The 19,088-nt window shown below is 41.0% G+C and overlaps 1 protein-coding gene across 18 annotated transcripts in view; it reads right to left on the bottom strand.

Moving 5' to 3' along the window:
• The window catches only part of Adgrl2 (adhesion G protein-coupled receptor L2), a 618,755-nt gene that overhangs the window by 64,219 nt on the left and 535,448 nt on the right, over positions 1-19,088 (bottom strand). For all 18 annotated transcript variants that reach the window (XM_085677553.2, XM_085677552.2, XM_087897468.1 and 15 more), the window contains one exon: positions 11,347-11,560. In XM_085677553.2, coding sequence (XP_085533679.1) covers positions 11,347-11,560 — 214 coding nt within the window. The remainder of the gene's footprint in view (positions 1-11,346; positions 11,561-19,088) is intronic.

The following is a 19,088-nucleotide window of genomic DNA, read 5'->3' as shown; positions in this document are numbered from 1 at the left end:
TCTAGAACTGGAGAAGTACCTGAATAGTGGTTGGGTGGGGAGTCATCTTTATCACTTCATATTAGAGACCTAGGGCAGGCCTTGTCATACTGTACAAAGCCAACTCAACTGTTCTGTTCTATTTTAGGAGTTTCATGACTTTCAAAAGTACGTAATTTGACATCCATCCAGATGAAATAGGTATTCGAGGTGATGCATTTTATAGGTGCACCTTCCAAAGCATATTTATCTTAAAAACATAAACTCCATGATAGCTAAAACAGTATGTGTATATATATATAATATATGCTTTATGCTAAAAATTATGACCAACTTATTAAGCATATTTGATACATCATTACTAAGCAAAAGAAACATTGCAAGACCTTGCTTTTATCATTGGCCCTTAAACATTTCCATTTCAACAACGTCAATAATGTCAACATGCCATTAGGATGCCTAACCACTCTTGAATCTCTGTAGCCTCAGCAGGGCAAAAATCTTCTAGGTCTAATCAGGAACGGTTTCTTTCTGCATGCGGCTAAAATGCTTAAAGAGACACAAAGGCCCAAGCACTACTTTCACGAAAGAGAGGGGATGACATGACAAAGGTGAAAAACGCCATGTTCAGACTTGCACCGCGCAATTTTCTCTTTCCCTTTTGCTTTGAAATGCTTAGTTTTAAAACTCAGCTGCCATACTTAGCATATACATAACCAATATCCCTGGAGGAAGCATTTTGTATTTAATATCATCACTGTCCTTTGGTGGAGCAGCACAGGAGGAGAAATCTGAGGTGGAGATCTCTAAGAGGCTTTCCGGGACCATTCTAAGCTCTACCAGGGAAGCTAAGACAGCAGCACAGCGGGCAGAATGAGATGCTGAGCCCCTGGAAGATGGAACCATCTGTCTGGGTGAGGAGCTGGGGAGCTACTGTGAAGGATGGTGAGGCTTTGCCTCGGCCCTCTGGCCCTAAATAACAGCTGCCTCTGAGGTGGAAGGTTTAGGTTCCCCAAACTGCAGGCAGGTCCTGTGAGGGCATCGGCTGTGAATCCTCCCACAGGGCGACTCTGGGCACCAGGCAAAGACGGACAGATGCAGAGCTGCCCAGCTCCTCCATAACTCCGTGACAGGATGCAAGTTGATGTACATCTCATTTCAGGATTTTTATTCCATTTTATCTTCTCGTACACACTGACATGTCAATCCTGTTTACTAAGTGATAGTCAATGGGTTTCCTATAGAGCAATGAACCTTAACAGGCAGCTTTTAATTGGCCCACATAGGAAACCACACTACTATTAATTCCTCAGATACAGCATCAAATAAAACCATCGCTTCTCAAACTCCAGAGCAATTAGACCTCTCGGCTATTTGGCTAACTCCACTTCATGATACCCAATGCAGTTAATTATATTTTTTGATGTTAATAGTCACTGTCAGTCTTAAGCATAACTTCGCTTTGATGAATATTTAAATTATATTTGAATAAAAAATAATCTTGGTTACATTTCACATTCAGTAATCATTGCGGCTTAATAAAGGTCTGTTCATCAAGGGTAGAAATAAATGGAAGTGAACACACAAGTGTCTTGAGTTGTCATTTATTAGTTATGACAGTTAGTCATCACCCTTCACACTCCTGCTTATGTATCTCAAGACTTGTGACCGTCTTCATGACCAGATCTAGATAACACATACGTGGCTCCATAAATTAATGATGCCGTGATCTTAGGGCTAGATCAGGATATAATTCAATGTGTGTGGAGCAAGTTCATCAAATAACAAAATATGCTTTTAAAAGTCAGTACACATTTTCTTGCCTTCTTGAGATTTATGGTTCTAGCAAGTTCCAAAGGCAATGAGGGGCAGGGAAACTCATCTTTTGAATGATCTCTTGTTTAGAGATTATACTGAAACCACTACTAAAGACACATAACTTAGAATACATTTATTGACACTGAGGCTATTAGTGTGCAATGCTAGATGCAAGTGACGGCATTATCTTCAAGTGGGTAGACGAAGGGGAGGAGAAAGGGGAAACAATGTCTATCAATCTCACTTGCTTAAAATTTACTTCTCGTATAGTTTAAAACTTACTGATTTCCATCTCCATTGTAGTATGAAGTCTTAAGTATTAAGCATCAACTGTAGAATGGGTTATTTTATATCAACACTTTTATTGAATGAATAAACATTTTACTGCCATTGAATTAACGCCCTTGCAATAAACTGATTTTTTGGAGTTTTTTTTTTTTTTAACATCTTCAGTTTCTTCTCCAAGCTCTGCATGGCACATTTATAATTGTACCTACTGCCCTTGGCAGGTGACCTACGTAATCTATACTCCAACCAGGAACACTCATGTATGAAAGCTGAATGAAGCTTAACGTCTCATGTATTGAATAACTGACAGAATTTTGCACAAAGCTTGCTTGATACACCATGAATGCTATTCCTACTCCCATTCCTCCTGGATTAGGTGCCATGGGAAACATTTAAACTGTGGTACGGCCTGGCACATTGGCACCAGAGTTACTATAAAGTATATAATGAGTAGCGTGAACATTTCCCACAGGCCATTTCTTCACCAGAACAGCCAAAAACGTCAAATGACATAAAATGCCAACCAATCCAGACTGAACTTATCAAGAACAGACCTCCAAAAGAGTCCAGTTGCTTTTCAGCCAGCACAGAGAAAGGAAGTAAAACCGACAGGTCAGAGAAAGGAATCAAACACGAAAGAGTGCTTCCATGTGGTACATTCTGCAATGTCCATGAGAAACATAGTCTCCTTGGCAGCACACTCCTCCCGCCATGATATTCTGCCTCCCATCAGGTTAACGTAATGGAGACAGGTGAGCTTGGACTGAAACCTTGAAAAACCCAGAGCCTTAAAATCTTTCTCTCAGGCATCCCTCACAGTAATAAATCTGAACAACACATGTAGGTAATGTGTTAACGAAGACCTAAAACCATGCCCTTGGGGTGCATACAAAAAGCAGTGAAGACACACTGTCTTCAGAGAAAAATGACACATCATCATCTCTCATGTTTATTCCTTATATGCTACCCTTGATGGGTTTATGTGGAGTGGACCAATATTAAGAGGCAGCAGAAACTCTTCGCTGTTGCTTTTTTTTTTCCATAATGAGATTTCTCCTAGAAACATGCGAAACAGATATTATTAGGTCCAAAATTAATTGCAGAAGAGCAACCAGCACTAAACAATTTAAATTGCTATAATATATTTAAAGAAAGGCAGAGTAAGGTAAGAAGGATGGGCTGTTAAAAACTGCAGGACAGCTAAATATGTATTAGCAAAATGCCACAGGAAAACTCTTTCTTCACAATAACTTTCCTCAGCCAATGTGCACACTAGAACATTAATATTGGTGCAATTTTGCTCTTACTATTATAGTCTTACGTTAACAATGCTAGTATATAATACCTAAAAAATAAGGGGAATCATGATTTTTGAAGGCTTAAAGTGCTTCAAAATAACTAAAGTGCTAGCTTTCGCTATTTAATAAAATTCATCAATAAATGCTGAATGTTAAGCTGCTAATCAGAAAATGAAATAGAGATCAAGGGCTGATCAGATGTGGTGGTGCAGACACCATCAGTCCGAGCACTTGGGCAACTGAGGCAGGTAGATCTCTGGGAATGCAAGGCCAGCCTGGTCTACACAGACAGCTCCAGACCAGCAAGGACTACTCAGTGAAACCCTGTCTCAAAATACAACAATTAAATCAACCAAAACCAAAACAACAATAATAAAGAAATAGGGGCTTCCTCTATCATATGTCTGTTTATGTTCGAAATTTGATTGAAAAACTCATTAAATGTACAAGAAAACTCCAGAGTGCATTGCATTCTTGATTATACATAAAGTTGCACCACACAGTGGTAGAAAACTGGTAGAAATGCTCTCTCTCTCTCCCTCCCTCCCTCCCTCTAGTTCTCTAAGACAGGTTTCTCTCTACAACCCTGGCTGTTCTGAAACTCACAGAGATCCGCCCGCCTCTGCCTCTGCCTCCCAAATGCTGGGATTGAAAGTGTGAGTCACCACCGCCCATCAATCTCACTGTTCTTTACAACTAAGTGTAAATGTCTATTCTGTGTGCTTACTTGATGGTGGTTACCAGAAGGCATAATTTATTTCAAGTCTTTTTTATTCATTACCATTTCAGATCAGAAGCTCGTTTTAAGAGCCAGAGCGGTGGTGGTATAGTTGTGATTCCAGCATTCAGGAGCCTGAGAGAGGAGGCTCCGAGTACATTATCCATGGTTAATCAAACAACCATGGGCCAGCATTCGAGGACACCCTCAGGCTTGTTTGTCCTTATCCTCCTCTTCCAAGATAAAAGCAAACTCGAAGCTTTAAAATATTCACGCAAGCCTGATTTTCACCCAGCCAGCCCCAGGTCACACAAAAAGCAGTAACACTGTCTTCAGAGAAAAAAGACAGTTCATCATCCACACAAGGAACACAATGTGAAAGGGGCAAACCCCATGTAGGAGAAAGAGTCAGCAAAAACAAGAATGTAGAAGGGAACTCTCCTCTGACGTAATCGAGTAAGAGAACCACTTCACAAATGTTCTTTTTAAAGGGAGAGCCCAGGTCCCAGGAGTGAAGACCATATTGCTTCTTCTTCCTCCATTAGGTGTGGGCATAAGTGTCACTTAGATGACCTGTGTCATAAAAGTTACTCTATAGTTTATTCATCTTTCTTATATAGTAACCGCCAGTGTTAAATATGGTTCATTTTTTGTTTTGCTTTTTTTGTCAATAATCTCTCCTTTCAGTAACAAACCCTTTAGTTTGCATGCCGATCAGTAGGTAACATGTAAAGCCTGTGTCCAGTTAAAGCTGTAATAATTATATACTACTGCACTAAGATTCAAGAATCTATAGTAGCAACTCTCAAATAGTAAAAAGGGTAATTCCAAGTAGCTGTCTATAAACAAATTCAGCCAACAGCAAGGGAATTAGTGAAACCCAGCATTAAGACACAGGAAATAAACTCAATATATTTTGCATCTACTGGCAAGCTTCTATGCTATTATTTTTCCCCATTTACATTCTATCCTAATGGATAAATGGTTGATAAACCTGACACCACAAGTAGATAAAAGCACTTGGGATAAGCAGCATATGGGACGAATGCAGCTTCTCAGAAGCTACAGGCTTGGGTTCTACGGGAAAGCATGAATTTACTGAATAAATCCAGCAAGCAAACTGAAGATGGAATACACCAACTCCCCAATCCCACAAAACATCAACTCTGATAAAAACACAGATTGAGCCGAGTTTACTGATATGAAACGACGGTTAGCATCGAGGAGACCTTAAGGTCTGAGAAAGGTATGTATAACGTTTATGGCTGCCAGTAAAGAGAGACCAGTAAAGGCATACTAATTAAATTAAAATGAAACAAAACGAAAAACTTCCTTAGAGCTCTGACGTGGACACACGGCCTCTTTTCAAAGACTGATTGATCAATACAAAGGCTGAGAAATTTGTACGTCAAGAAGACAACACACCAACAGAAATCTATAATCATGAAGTCGGCCAGAACTGTGGTTGCCTTTTAATGGATTCTTCTGGCCAATACCTGAGCTTTGATATTTACTACTTCTTACAGTAATGTTCTCTGCGTGGGATGTGTGTGTTTGTGTATGTGTCCACATCATTCCCCTTTGTTTAAATAGCTCACATAGAACTTCTGTTACTGAAAAATGTAATTTCATCTCCAGGTGTGATGACTCGGAGTTTGTAATTATAGAACATGGAGGGGTGTGATGGGGGAGTGAAACAGAAAGATTGAGGACTTGATGCTAGCCAGGGGTACACGGCCACACCCTGACCCAGAAACACAACAACAAAAAGATGTAAAAACAAATTTCATTAAGGAATTAATCATTCAACACATAATCGGCAGTTTTGGCCTCTGTGCCAAGCAGTTCCTTTTCTCAAAAGGACATCATATCTCCTATCTATGTTTAAAAACACATAGGAAGAATATGCATGCAGCCATGGAACCAAATGTGCTGTCCACAAGAAAAGCTACAGATTCACCAAGTGTGGTGAACGGCAGTGGAGGCAGAGGGAGGGCCTCCTTCCTGCCTTGTGCTGACAACCTGGTGCTCAACAATTCTATTTAAAGAAACACCATAGCCTAGCACCACTCCGACAGAGGGTGCCCAGCAATTGCTCTGCCGTGGAGCAGAGTGAGAACACAGCACCGGCGTCTCACCAGATACACAGGAACACACATACAATGCTGCACCTTGAGGTTTAGGATGCCAACTAGGCTGCACTCAAGTGTCATATAGATTCAGAACCTCCACCAAAACTGAAACTTGTTTATTAACAGAAGTTTCGAGGTAGAGCAGAAATCTTCTTTGTTACTAACTTGAAAAAGTTGTAACTGTTTTATGTGAATGTGTTCCCACAATTATTTTGCAAAGATTGTAAAACAGCCACCATTATCTGTAAGAGTAACTGTCTAATAATCTATTCAAGTAAATCTTTGAGACATTAAATTCAACCTTTTTAGGATAAATTACTGAGATTACTTTAAAGATAAGCTTACTAACTGAACATTACTCAGAGTTATTAACACAGGTCATGTTCACTCTTACACATGATCGGGAACGTAGAACATAGAGTAATAGTAATTTCACTTCCACAGTTAGGACTAGAAATCGAGTTACATGCTTCTTAACTGCTGGGGTGGTAATGGTGGGAAGCAGTAATGAAAGCGTTGGCATCCAAAGCAAACAAAAGTTCACTGAAATATCTGTGTCCCTCTCCCTATGCAGAATGGTAGCTTTACAAGAGGAGAATTTCTAGTCTATCAAGTTGAGCTTTCCAAAAAAAAAAATTTTCTGCATTAAGGAAATAAAAGTGCTTCTTTCTGGTACACTATTCAATGGCTCACTTGTTGAGGGTTTATAGATAGAAAAATCCACTAAACTATTTGAGGCTCTGTACTGTCAGAGTAAACTGGTTGTGTGTGCACAGTAATTATTCACTGGGAACCCAGCTGCAAAACACTGTCTCCCTGGTTTTCCTTTGGATCTTTCAAACTACACCAGTCAAATGTGACAGACTTCCTTACGATTTACATCATGACATACAACGAATAGGGTACTTACACATTTCCACTATGAAAATGTTTTTTAAATCATCTCAAACTTGTCTTCCCCTTTTCAGTACAGTGTTTATGTTCAAATTGTCATCCTGCTGATTAAATAATTATAAGCCACAAGTACACTACAGTTTTCAAAATGGGGCTTCAGCTGCTCTCTTTGGAATTATTTCTTTATTTATGCCAATACCCCAGATAATCATTTGAAGATCTGATAATAGTGGTAGACAGTTCAACATCACCCATTCCCCAAATTTAAATCTTTTCAATTTTTAAATCCTCTGTAGGTATTGTAGCAACAAGAAATGGAGTTCTCTTGCACTTAGAACCAATGGAAATAACTTCACATTTTATCTTGGAAGCTTTTCACATCTGTAGTGACATTCACCTGTACAATAACAAAAAGTTTGACGCATGTAGTAGATATGTGCTGTGCACTAAGTGTGTGTATGTGTGTACCTGTCTGGCAAGCAAGGAACAGCAGCATTTGCCAACCCCCTACGTCAGACCTGCCAGACAATCTTTGCACTAACTTCCAACTGCCTTTTGCTGTTTTATCAGTTTAGTAAAACATGAAATCATCCATAACAAATTCTTCACTTCCTGTTCCTCCCTTACCTGCTTCCAAAAGTCTCCCGTCTATGAATATTGTTGAACAAATGGATCAACAAAAGGAATGGGGAGATGGTTAGTTACTAATGTGTCATGGTATATGCAGGGCACAGACGGTTCCCCAAACTGGAAATAACACATGAAGTGTCCTCCAGGTTTAGGGTCTCTCTGCTGAAAGAATTGAAGGCAAAGGTGTTTCAGGTTATTCTTTTGGCTAAGGCTTGCCTATTATGCATGGTAAATTATTGGGGAGCTCAGACAGAAATAAAGACAAAGAATTCACTGTTTTACATGTACCTTGGACACAGCCAGCAGGTAACAGTGTTCTCAGTAGACGTATGCTTTGACTGTCACACTGTTACAAAGGGGCCCCATGTGGTAGTGCTTCTGTCTGTGGTACCATGGTGGCAGCACTATGTTCTGATCTAGATGTTCTCTTACGGATATTCAACTTGGAAAACCCATTTTACCAAATGAAGTAGAACACTAAACAGTAGTTCTGTTCCAAGGCCAGACTTCCAATCTTACACAAATCTATGCCAAATCTATGATTTGGGCTTTAGACAGAAGTATCTTTATCAAGCGCTTAAGAACTGACGTAAGACCATTTTGATGGAACTCTTAAAAATTTGGTGATGTGCTCTAGCTTCTCAAAAAGAACTAGCAAGCTGGTATCCACACTTATAAATCTACCTCTAATGCCTGTCAATTGAAATGCACTGATAAATTCCTTCCCAGTCTTAAGAACATGCACTCACACGGTGTGGACAGTCAAGAAGTAGTGCATGCGTTTCTTTCCTTCATCCCTCATGTCCTTTCCATGTTCTCATGTCACGTTTTCACCGTGTCTGCACTGACCACCCCTACACAGAAAGCCTGGTATTCTCCTGGGTGATCTGCTAATCAACTTAGAAATCTCATTATGACATTGTGTCCCAGAGGAAGGAAAGCAGGAGCGAGTAGGGAAAGCAAGGACTGCAAAGATCAAGGGCTTTTCTTCCACGGAATTTATCAGTAATAATGATGCTAAATTATGTGACCCTTAGGTGTCACTTTAGTATTCTGACTACTTGTACATCATGGAAACCTCTGGACAAAGCAATGCTGGAACGGAGGTATCGCTGATCTAGTTGGCCGTATTGATAACACACGACGGTGTGTGCACATACACACGGCAGTGTTCACTGAGCTGCATGGATTCCAAAATTTTAAAAACACAATGCCAAGAGTTAAGTGCCTTGTGTTTAATGCAGGATTGCCTTGGCCTAAGATGCCCAGTTTAGGATTTTCTTCAACCTCACCATGGTGCAAAAGTATACTTAATTGGAAAAACTCCAATTTTGATCTTTTCCTGGGCTAGAGCTATGCAGCTCCTCCCTCCAGTGATCCGCAGCAGATCCTCAGCTACTCCCCAGCTGTGGGTTACAATGGCAAACAGCCTCCGTAGGCATGTTATCTGAGTCAGAGATGTTTAAGTTTAAGATGAATTCATTGGGGCGCGTGACCAGGCTATGTTCAAGAGCATCTATCTGCTTTTTGTCATTAATCAACTAGGACTTAGTAGGAGGAAGAATTAAAAGTGCTCAAATTCATTGAGGCAGATGGTCTCAGATTACATTTTAACCCAGGTATCCCGGTATTCCCTCACATCTGTGTAAATACCTATTTTATACTCAGCTCTTGCAGACTGAATTACAATCTTTTATATGCAGTTGAAGACAATGATATACACACTTAACATGAGCCATGGCACACTGAACACTCAGTGGCATCCCATTTTATACTGCCTTGAACTTTCTTCTTCCCAATTGTGGACAAAAATTATTTATTCAATTATAGATTGCAAGGGAAATATATTGTTACCTTTCACCTGATCCTCAGAATCATCTTGAGTAATGCATGACGTTTTGAAGGGGGGGAATTGCTTGAATTACAGAGAGCACCTTCATTAGACTATGTTTTTCCTATCTACTTACTGTTTGAAGAGGACAGATACCCTCATTTAGAAATACACCGTGCATCTCATTTTCAGCCTATCTGATACGTGAACAGCACAGTTCCAAGCCACTAACCTTTCCTGCAGTCATGGCTAGGCTAAGGGAAGTTGTTCGCACAGACATTGGCGGTCATTTAGCCGTTTGGAAGGATTTCATCTCCAGTCCCATGGGGACACACAGGGTCCTACTTAGCTGGACGCTTCTGAATTTGCATCTGTGTCCTTTTTCTGTTGTTGCTTTTAAGGTTAGGAACCAAGAGCACAGAACAAAAGCCAGCGACGTGTTGGAAACATTTACAAATGACATCACTGAGAAGGTGGTTTCCAACCTAAATGTGCAAAGAATTCTTTAAACTGGACAATAAGCCTGAGTTATTAGGGGGTGGTGTGAGGTGTCAAGAACTAATAGATCCTAGCTCAAGGAACACGCACAGAAAGCAGTGAGCACATGGGAGCAAGTTCCACATTATGCATCATTAAGGACTTACAAATCGAAACAAGGAGATGCTTATAAAACGGCTCACGTTCAGACAGTGAACACTGCATGCCAGGGACAGTGTGGGGCAGCAATCCCACCCGTTCCTTGATCGTAGGGAAGAAAAATGGGAAAGCAGCCATTTTGGAAGACACCACCTCCTTCACTCCCCCACACCTTTAGAAATGTGGGTGAGGAAAGACTGGCAAGGGACAGGACTTTTCCATGAGGTCCAGAAAGGTCTAGAACTCATAGCCCTCTCTCCTCACCCTGCTAAGTGCCAGGATAGAAAGCTAAGTTAGAGCAAACCCAATGGAGGAACCATAATTTTGCATGGAGTTTTATTAACCAACCCACTAGTTTCACTTCTGGGCATTTACCAACAGAAGCTGAAAACACAAGCCCATACCAGAAACTACACACACACATACACACACACACACACGCAGACAGACACACACACACAGACACACACACACAGAATGGTTTCCCATGGAAACACTACACTTTCCATTCAACTTCAATGTGAGTCTAAACTTCTGTGAAAACTCATTTAAAACAAAATAATGGTAAGGAGCAATTACTAACAAAGTTCCACAGTGTGTGTGTTGTGGTTGTGTGTGTGTGTGTGTGTATACATCCTTTATGATTACAGAAAATACTTCTAACTGTTGAAGTCCTGAGACACAGGCTTACTTTTGAAATCTCCTTTTTATGGTATATGAAATAAAGGTAAGTGTTCTAGATTCCTATATATCCTGTCATTTATATTAAGATGATATAATGCTGCAGAAAACATATTATAATCCAGATATTAACATTAGTGACTAAAATCCTAACAGTTTAATTTGCAAGTTTATCTGTAGGCAGCACCTGGTCACTCTGGAAAGACTAACTTGAAATATTGCCCACAGGACACGTGTGCACATGGATCTACCACTGTTGGATGCAGGACACATGTGCACACGTATCTACCACTGTTGGCTACAGGACACATGTACACACGGATGTACCACTGCTGGCTACAGGACACATGTACACAGAGATCTACCACTGCTGGCTACAGGACATGTGTACACTCGTGTCTACCACTGCTGGCTACAGGACACGTGTACACACGGATCTACCTTTGAGTCATGATTTTGAAGGCGTCAGGGAGGTAGCAGTCTGTGTTCTCCATCTGAAAGGGGTCCGCATCACAGATCTTATCGTCCGTCCGACCATAGTTTGCGCTCTCAATCATGATGACATCACTGCCGGGACATCGCAGGTCTATAGAGTAACCTTCGCAGGACAGCTCTCGTCTAACTAACCCAAAGGGTAAGGCGGCCCTGCTGAAACCTACGAGTAAAGAAGACAAAAACAGAAAGGCTGGGTTTAACTCAAGTGTTAAACAGATGACTTCAATATGGCATTTTCAAGAGACATGATTCATTAGAGTCAAGAGATGTCAGGAATCCATATATTTATTTTTAATTAATTAATTTATTCTTAATTCTCATTCTAAAGGTTACTATGAAGTACTTTCATGCATCTTTATCTCGACTCACTCTTATCAGACACCTTAAATCTACCATTAAAAAATTTTTCTATATAATTTAGTATGAACCCACCTAAATATCGTTTGTCTGGCAAGTTCATATAAAAATGACAAATTTAAATGACTTCATGAACACTTTTCAAGTTTCATAAATATCTAAACATCAAATCAAGGAAGAGCTGTCACACATGTAAAAAACTAACACTCTACCACACATCATCCTGACCATCCCCTTTGTAATGTATACATATCAATTATTGTCAGGATCATTGCCATAAAACTACTTTATATTAGAAATTCTTCCTAAAATGTCTATGATAGTTATGACAATAATAAATACCAGGGCACAAAACATTTTAAATATATAGACACTATTGTGAAAAGTGACATCACTGACAGGGGACAGCACTATCTGAGCCATTTCAATAAAGAGCACCAAAGAGAAAGTTACACAATCCAGAAAATGAGGAGACTACTCATTGCATTGGCTTTCCTACCCGAACGACAGAAAAACCTGCTTAAGCGCTCTCTGAATTACACATGATGCAACAGGTCCGTGTGCCAGAGAGAATTTTTGAGTGAAAGTCTAAAACTTCAAGGTTTTCCTTTTAAATTATTACTATGAAAACATGAATCTGCTGGGATATATGATGGATGCACTACAGGCACATGAGTGGAGGCCACAGTACAACTTCCGTAGCTGGTTCTCTCTTGCCACCTTATGTGGGCTCTAGAGTTGAACTCAGGTCATTAGGCTTGTGTGGCAAACACCTTCATTCTCTGAGCCACCTGTTCAGAGTAGTCCAAACCAAAATCCCAAACCAGAGATCCCTTGAATTAGCACTAAAAGCACAGGCAGATGGCCAGAGCAGAGAAAGTGAAGGAGTAAAGACATATGATTGAGAGATAGGGGCACTAGCCACACTATTATGGTGAGCTACCTGAGGAGGAGTAACCATAGCAACCCTCTCTGATGATGCCTGAAGTCACATTTCCATCTTCCTGTTTGTCACCATCTACGACATTCCTTTTTAATGTTTCGTGTTTGTTTGTTGTTTTGGAGACAGGGTCTCACTTTGTAGCTAACCTGCTGTGCAGATGAGTTTAGATCACGGGCTTCCGCTTCCAAACTTGAGAGGTGGGGTTAAAAGTGTGAACCATGCTTAGCTGTCTTTTCTATCTTATATCTGTTGTTTTAATGACTCTATCATGTTGCTCACTCCCTATAGTCAATTGCAAGAAAAATTCTGGGGAAAAAAAAAAAAGAGGGAAAAAACTCCTTCAAGATATACACTTCAGCCCAGAATGTTGAGTGTTTCTGGGTCAGCACACAACGTTAACCCCTTCTCTCTGCATGTTGCATAACGGCCTTACTAATTCAAACCCTTCTAGGAGGTGCCTCACCCTACAAAAGCGTTTTATACAACATACCCATAGATCAGCACAAAAGCAATCCTACGGACTCCAGAGGGGAGGAAATAATTATATAACTTAGAACATAAACATTTCAGGAGGTGTGGCAATCCCCAAACCTGGGAAGGTCCTCCTAAGGCCCAAAATAACATGAGAACATCGGGCACAAGGAGGTGTGTGCAATTGGCAAGGACGAAGCATGCACACACAGCTTAGCGCCTCAGGACATGATGGTTACCTGGACAAACGTATAAAAGGTGTTTCGTCTCCTACAAGGTCAGCTACATATGACCCCTTTTCTAGTCCTGTATTAAAAAGCAATTTAACTCATACTGATACATTTGTCTTATTTAAAATTATTTGTATGGCTTCACAAGTTCTTATTTATTTCTGTGGAAAGCAATGTGCAAATTCAAACAAGCCGCATCAATAAAATTTTCGAGTGCAACCTACATTAAAGGCAGAAGTGATTTGCAATTATAATTCTATAATAAAACAGAATAAATTATATTATTAGAAAATCTTAGGAATATTAGAACATGCTATTAAAAGATTGGCTTAGAGCATAGTTCACACTTGGTACTATTTTGTCAAAAAAAAAAAAAAAGCCCAGAATTGATTACAAAGTTCCGTGATTTCAAGGCTGTGCCCTTTAATGTTGGTTTTTGTCGGTGTGCAGGATCTAAGTGGATTTTCTGCTTGAGAAAGCTGCTCGAGCAGTGAGGTAGCTCAGTGTCTTGGCTGGTTTGCTAACACAGGGAATTTTACAGTCTACATCACAGTCCCCCAAACTGATCCCATAAAGGAAGAATGATTACCATTCTTTACTAATGTTGGGGTGTCTAGTATGGAACCCACAGGAGGAAGGAGATCAGGGTTCTTGTGTTTCCATTGCAAAGAATGTAAGAGTTTGCCGCAACAAACACTGTTTACCTGAAGCTACAATGTCTATTGTTTCAGATCATAAGTCATCTCCTTGCCAAATTCTGACTAACTGCTTTCTTTGAACTTTGTCTTTACAAACGTGCTTGCTGGTCACGCGTGACGTTCATCTTTAACACACTCTGCCTGCTAGACACTGATGAGGTTCTTAGCCACAGTTCCACTACCTTGTACGTGCACGGCTTCAGTGAATGGTGCAGAATGGTAATGAGAGTGGTGAGTACTGTACTACACAGACAAACACAAAGCAGATAATGGTTAAACACATCCATATGAATAGAACAACGGGCACTGAATCATGTGTGTCTGTGTGTTCGTGAAAACCTGAGCCAATAAAATCCGCATTTTTCTAAGTTCTTGTCTCCTTTCCTGAACAAATAAAATTAGTTAAAAATTGTGTAAGCTTTTCCCTGGTTATGAGTCCAAACAATATCCTTCTAAACATATGCATGACGTTTCAATATTGTTTCCCAGTGACCCACAACTGAAAAAGCATTCTCTCTACTTCTCTGAGCTACGGACACTGGGTACGGATGCAGCATGGTGGTACAACACAGATCATAAGGTACTGTCAAGAAAATTCTCAAAAGAGTTGTCTTATTTACTAGACAGGGTTCCCTTGTTGAAAGAGAGCATCTCTCTGGATGGGATATTTTAACCAAAGAATTATGGGGACGGAGAAAACACATAGATGTCAATTATGGGAAACTTTTACATACTTTTTTTGCTTGTTTTTCGAGACAGGGTTGGAGCCTGTCCTGGAACTAGCTCTTTTAGACCAGGCTGACCTCGAACTCACAGAGATCCGCCTGCCTCTGCCTCCCGCGTGTTGGAATTAAAGATGTGCACCACCATCGCCCGGCTTATAAACATTTTTAAGAAGAATGTGGTGTGTGCTTTCTTCAGTCACCTCACACTGCTTGCATGAAAACTCGAGTGAGCACGGACCTCCGGCACCTCCCATGTAAGGTCACAGGAAGTCAGGACATCTTCAGTAAAACCCAGGGTTTTCACTAAAGAAACCCAATGAATGAAAAAAACATATTCCTGGGGAAAAGAAAAATAGTTACCCCCTTTTGTCCCTGACTTACAGACAAAAATCATGGGTGTGGCTTCCATTTCTTAGTGCAACTTCTTCCTTTACATGAAGTCATTTTTATAAGTGGCCATTATAGAATATATATTATTTGAGCACTGAATGTGACCATGGCAGAGAGTCACCCGGTAAGATCTTCTGGGAGGGCACAGCTTTCAGCTCTTCTCCATACCCTCAGAGTTAGGATCCTGGAGCAGAGGCAACTGAGATGTGTGTGTTTGTTGAGGAGAACACTAATTTACTTACAGCAGTGACAAAGCGAAGATGTGCCAAGACGGTCTCTGCGGCCGTTTAAAAATAGTTTTCTCTACTGAGACCGTGCATTTGTTAAGTCTCTGTCATCATAATTCCTCTTAATTCTCTAATATGGTTTCATTCTAAGCTTTGAACATATCCATAATAGCTGCTTTGAAATGTTTACCAGCTAAATCTATCGTCTGGGCCTCTATCTAAGGCGGCTTCTACTGGATGGGTTTTCTCCTGAGGATGGGTCAACGAGATTGTTTGCATATCTCATAGAATTGTTGTTGAAAACGGTGCGTTTTAGACAATATCCTGTTGGCAGCTCTGAATTTAGCGTTTAGTTCCCCAAGCTGCTGCCACCGCTGTGCTTTCTTCTGGGCCTTGCACAGATCAACAGCTCTGACTCTTCCCTAGTGTGCATTTTTCTTGTCCCTCCTCATTGCTCCAGTTTCTCAGCCTGGATTCCTAGGGATCACCCATCTCTGTATTCAGCTCTATGACCAACCAATGGCTGAATACAAATGTCACACTGAAGCTAGGAGCCTTCTGCTGGTCTAAGGGAACTTCTGAAGTCAGACTTGGAGATTCTTTCCGGCCAAGTGTGTTCTCGTTCTCTCTCTCTCTCTCTCTCTCTCTCTCTCTCTCTCTCTCTGTCCCTGCCCCCCCCCTTTTCTCTCTCTCCTGTCTTGTTGCCCTTCCTAGCTAGTCAAGCATTCATGGAAAAGATTCAGCTCCTATTGTTTCCAGGATTTGCAGACTGGACCTTTGAGAATGTATGCCTGCACTGGCCTCTCAACTGGACCCACAGTCAAATGGAGCTAGGGAGCCAGGAGGCACTCCCACCGGTACTTTTACTGACAACAGCACTGGGCTGTAGTTTCTGTCCTCAACTCCAAAACCAGTCGAGTCTACCTGACCACAGTTTAATAGGTACAGTGTTGTCCAGCAAAAAAGAAAAAAAAAATGCTAAGGCTTTTTTTGGGGTAAGCCAAGGCTTCATGCTAGAGGGCCGTGCTTCCTACCATTTCTGGCAGAAGTTCAGCAAATTTTCACAAAGAAACGCTCACCATTGGCTGTCTGGCTTTCGTTCATTTCTGCAGCCCGAAATGGTCATGGCTGAGAATTTTATCTCAGCATTGTCAGAAATATCTGAAGATATTTCACATGTTTAGCAGCTAATGAGCCTTCAAAAACCCCTATTGATGGGAACTATTAAGGTCACTGTTTTACAGGGGCTTAAGTGAGATTTAGGTTTCCCATAGTTCCACACGCTGGAAGGATGATCTCACAAGTTGCTTTCCTGACTCTCCACACTGTGCCGCCCATCAGCAGTAGGTCTCGGTAGGGAGGGCAGAGTTATAGTGTCAGTCTTGGGAGAGAACAAGAGGAGAAAAAAAAACTGGTCAAGTGGTCAGGGAAATGGCCACATGATCAACATCACGAGATCCCTAAATTAAAGCCTTGTAACCACGTTTACTGCATTTCTTCTTAGTTGTACTTGCAATCTTTTTTTTAACTTCACTCCCCCCCCCCAAAAGCATTCCAACCAGCAGAATGTAATCCAATCCATCTTGCAATGCTGACAATTGGAGAAAGAACTAGTGGGAGGCTTCTGTGAGGGGGGAAAAATCAATACTGCATCTTGGTACCGCGCAAATGTGGATACTGCCAAAGTGCGGCGCTTAGAGCGAAATGAACTGCTTGCTCTGTTTCTCCTCTCTGAACAAACGATTCTGCAAAGACAGTTTCTTCCCCCCAAGCTATAAAAGGTCAAACAATAACTCTCCCTGCTTTAGGCTAGTGATCGGAGTAAATACCTCTGGGCAACAGGTGCCAGTACTTGGGTCTGAACTCATCTGCATTTAGGAGGGGCGTAACAGTAACAGGTGCTATGACGGGAACCCTCAAGGCCAGAAGTGGAATGTCACCACTGGCTGTCACAGCCTCCATAAGCATCTTTGCAAGACAGTGTGGTGCTTTGTCAATAAATAGAAGGTTGCTGGACTTGAAGCAGGTGATAGCTAGCAAGCATTTTGCCGTTCTACCCAGTCTCCATGCAGTCTTGTACACAATTCTGTAGGAATCGTGTCTATGAAAGGGCTCTTATTAACTAGAATGTAAAAATCTCTCCTCGGCTACTGTTATTCTTAATTACTCCGAACTAAACCCTCTCATGGACAGTACTGCTCATGCTGTCTTTGGGTCCTAGTGAGAACAGTGGCTTTTGATTATCAGGGACCTCCGTGGAACTGGGGCTGTGACTGCAAGCTGCAATGAGACATTAACGCGGGCTACCATTTATGATCATTGCCAGCCTATGAAATCTCTGAATACTTCCATATGTATATGCTCATGAGGACTCTTCCTCATGGAAGAGTGCTAAGAGCAAGTCTCAAAGAGAAATTAGTTCGCTAATAGTTCAACAGTGTCCGTTTACCTCTGTATGCCCATGAAGCACAATTTTTAAAATCTAAAGTGTGCGATAAAACTTTTTACATGTAAAGGCAAGATGCTAGAGATGTAGGTTCATGTACGTTTGTGGGAGCTCAAGGCTGTTTCAGTTTCTTGGCTACTCCAAGGTTTAAAATAGCTTCATCAAGTATGATGAGATGGTTTATTGATTAAAAAGTCCTTGCGGCGAAGCCTGAAGACCTGAGTTCAAACTCTGAGACTCACTTGTCAGAAAGAAAACTGACTCACACAAATTACCCTCTACTTTGGAAAGTTATATCTCCCAGGCATGTATGGTATATGTCCGCCCTCCCCAGATATGAATACATATGCATTTAAAAAGGAGTATCTATCAAACAAAGACGTTTCTGTAGTCATTGATAAACAATTCCTTTGAGGTACATGTGGTGAGAAGCCTAAACTATGACATGTGGAGAGCACACAAACTTTAACCTATGGCCTTGTCTTCACAGTAACAATAAAAAACAGAAGTATATAGCTCCCATTGCTCAGCAGAAGGACACTGATCTAGAAAATGCAGAAATCTGCATGTATAGAAAGATTGTGTGGAACCTTGCACAGAAAGGAAGCCTTCCTGCAAAAAAAGCATTCTTTCCACCTAAGATAATGTGACTACACAACTCAACACAGAGGCGTGTCAGGCTATAGCTTCTTATATCTTTTGTTTCGAGACAGGGTTTCTCTATGTAGCCCTGGATATCCTAAAACTCATAGACCAGGCTGGCCTCGAGCTCACAAAGATCTGCCTGCCTCTGCCTCCTAAATGCTGGGATTAAAGGTGTGTGCTGGTTATCACACCGACTTTAGTTTCTTAAAGCTTATTACATTTATTTGTGTGTGTGTGTGTGTGTGTGTGTGCGTGAGAGAGAGAGAGAGAGAGAGAGAGAGAGAGAGAGAGAGAGAGAGAGAGCCAGTATGCCAGAAGACAACCCGTGGAAGCCAGTAAGTTCTTTTCTTCTACCATTTGTACTTCAGAGGAGGAACTCCGGTCATCAGGCTTGGCAGCAGCACCTTTACCCACTGAATCATCTGCACACGACTTTTTGAGTCATTTGGGTTTAGAATCAGTTGCTCATTTAAATAAAAAACAGTTGGATATTTAAAAATGATAAAGCATTTCACATATATTTTAAAATTTTGATAGTAACCTAAATTTAAATCCA

Source organism: Myodes glareolus, chromosome 17 (genome assembly GCF_982192425.1).
Source record: "Myodes glareolus chromosome 17, mMyoGla1.1, whole genome shotgun sequence".
Lineage (NCBI taxonomy): Eukaryota > Metazoa > Chordata > Mammalia > Rodentia > Cricetidae > Myodes > Myodes glareolus.
The sequence above is the reverse complement of the archived record's forward strand: the minus strand, read 5'-3'. Positions and strand labels throughout refer to the sequence as shown.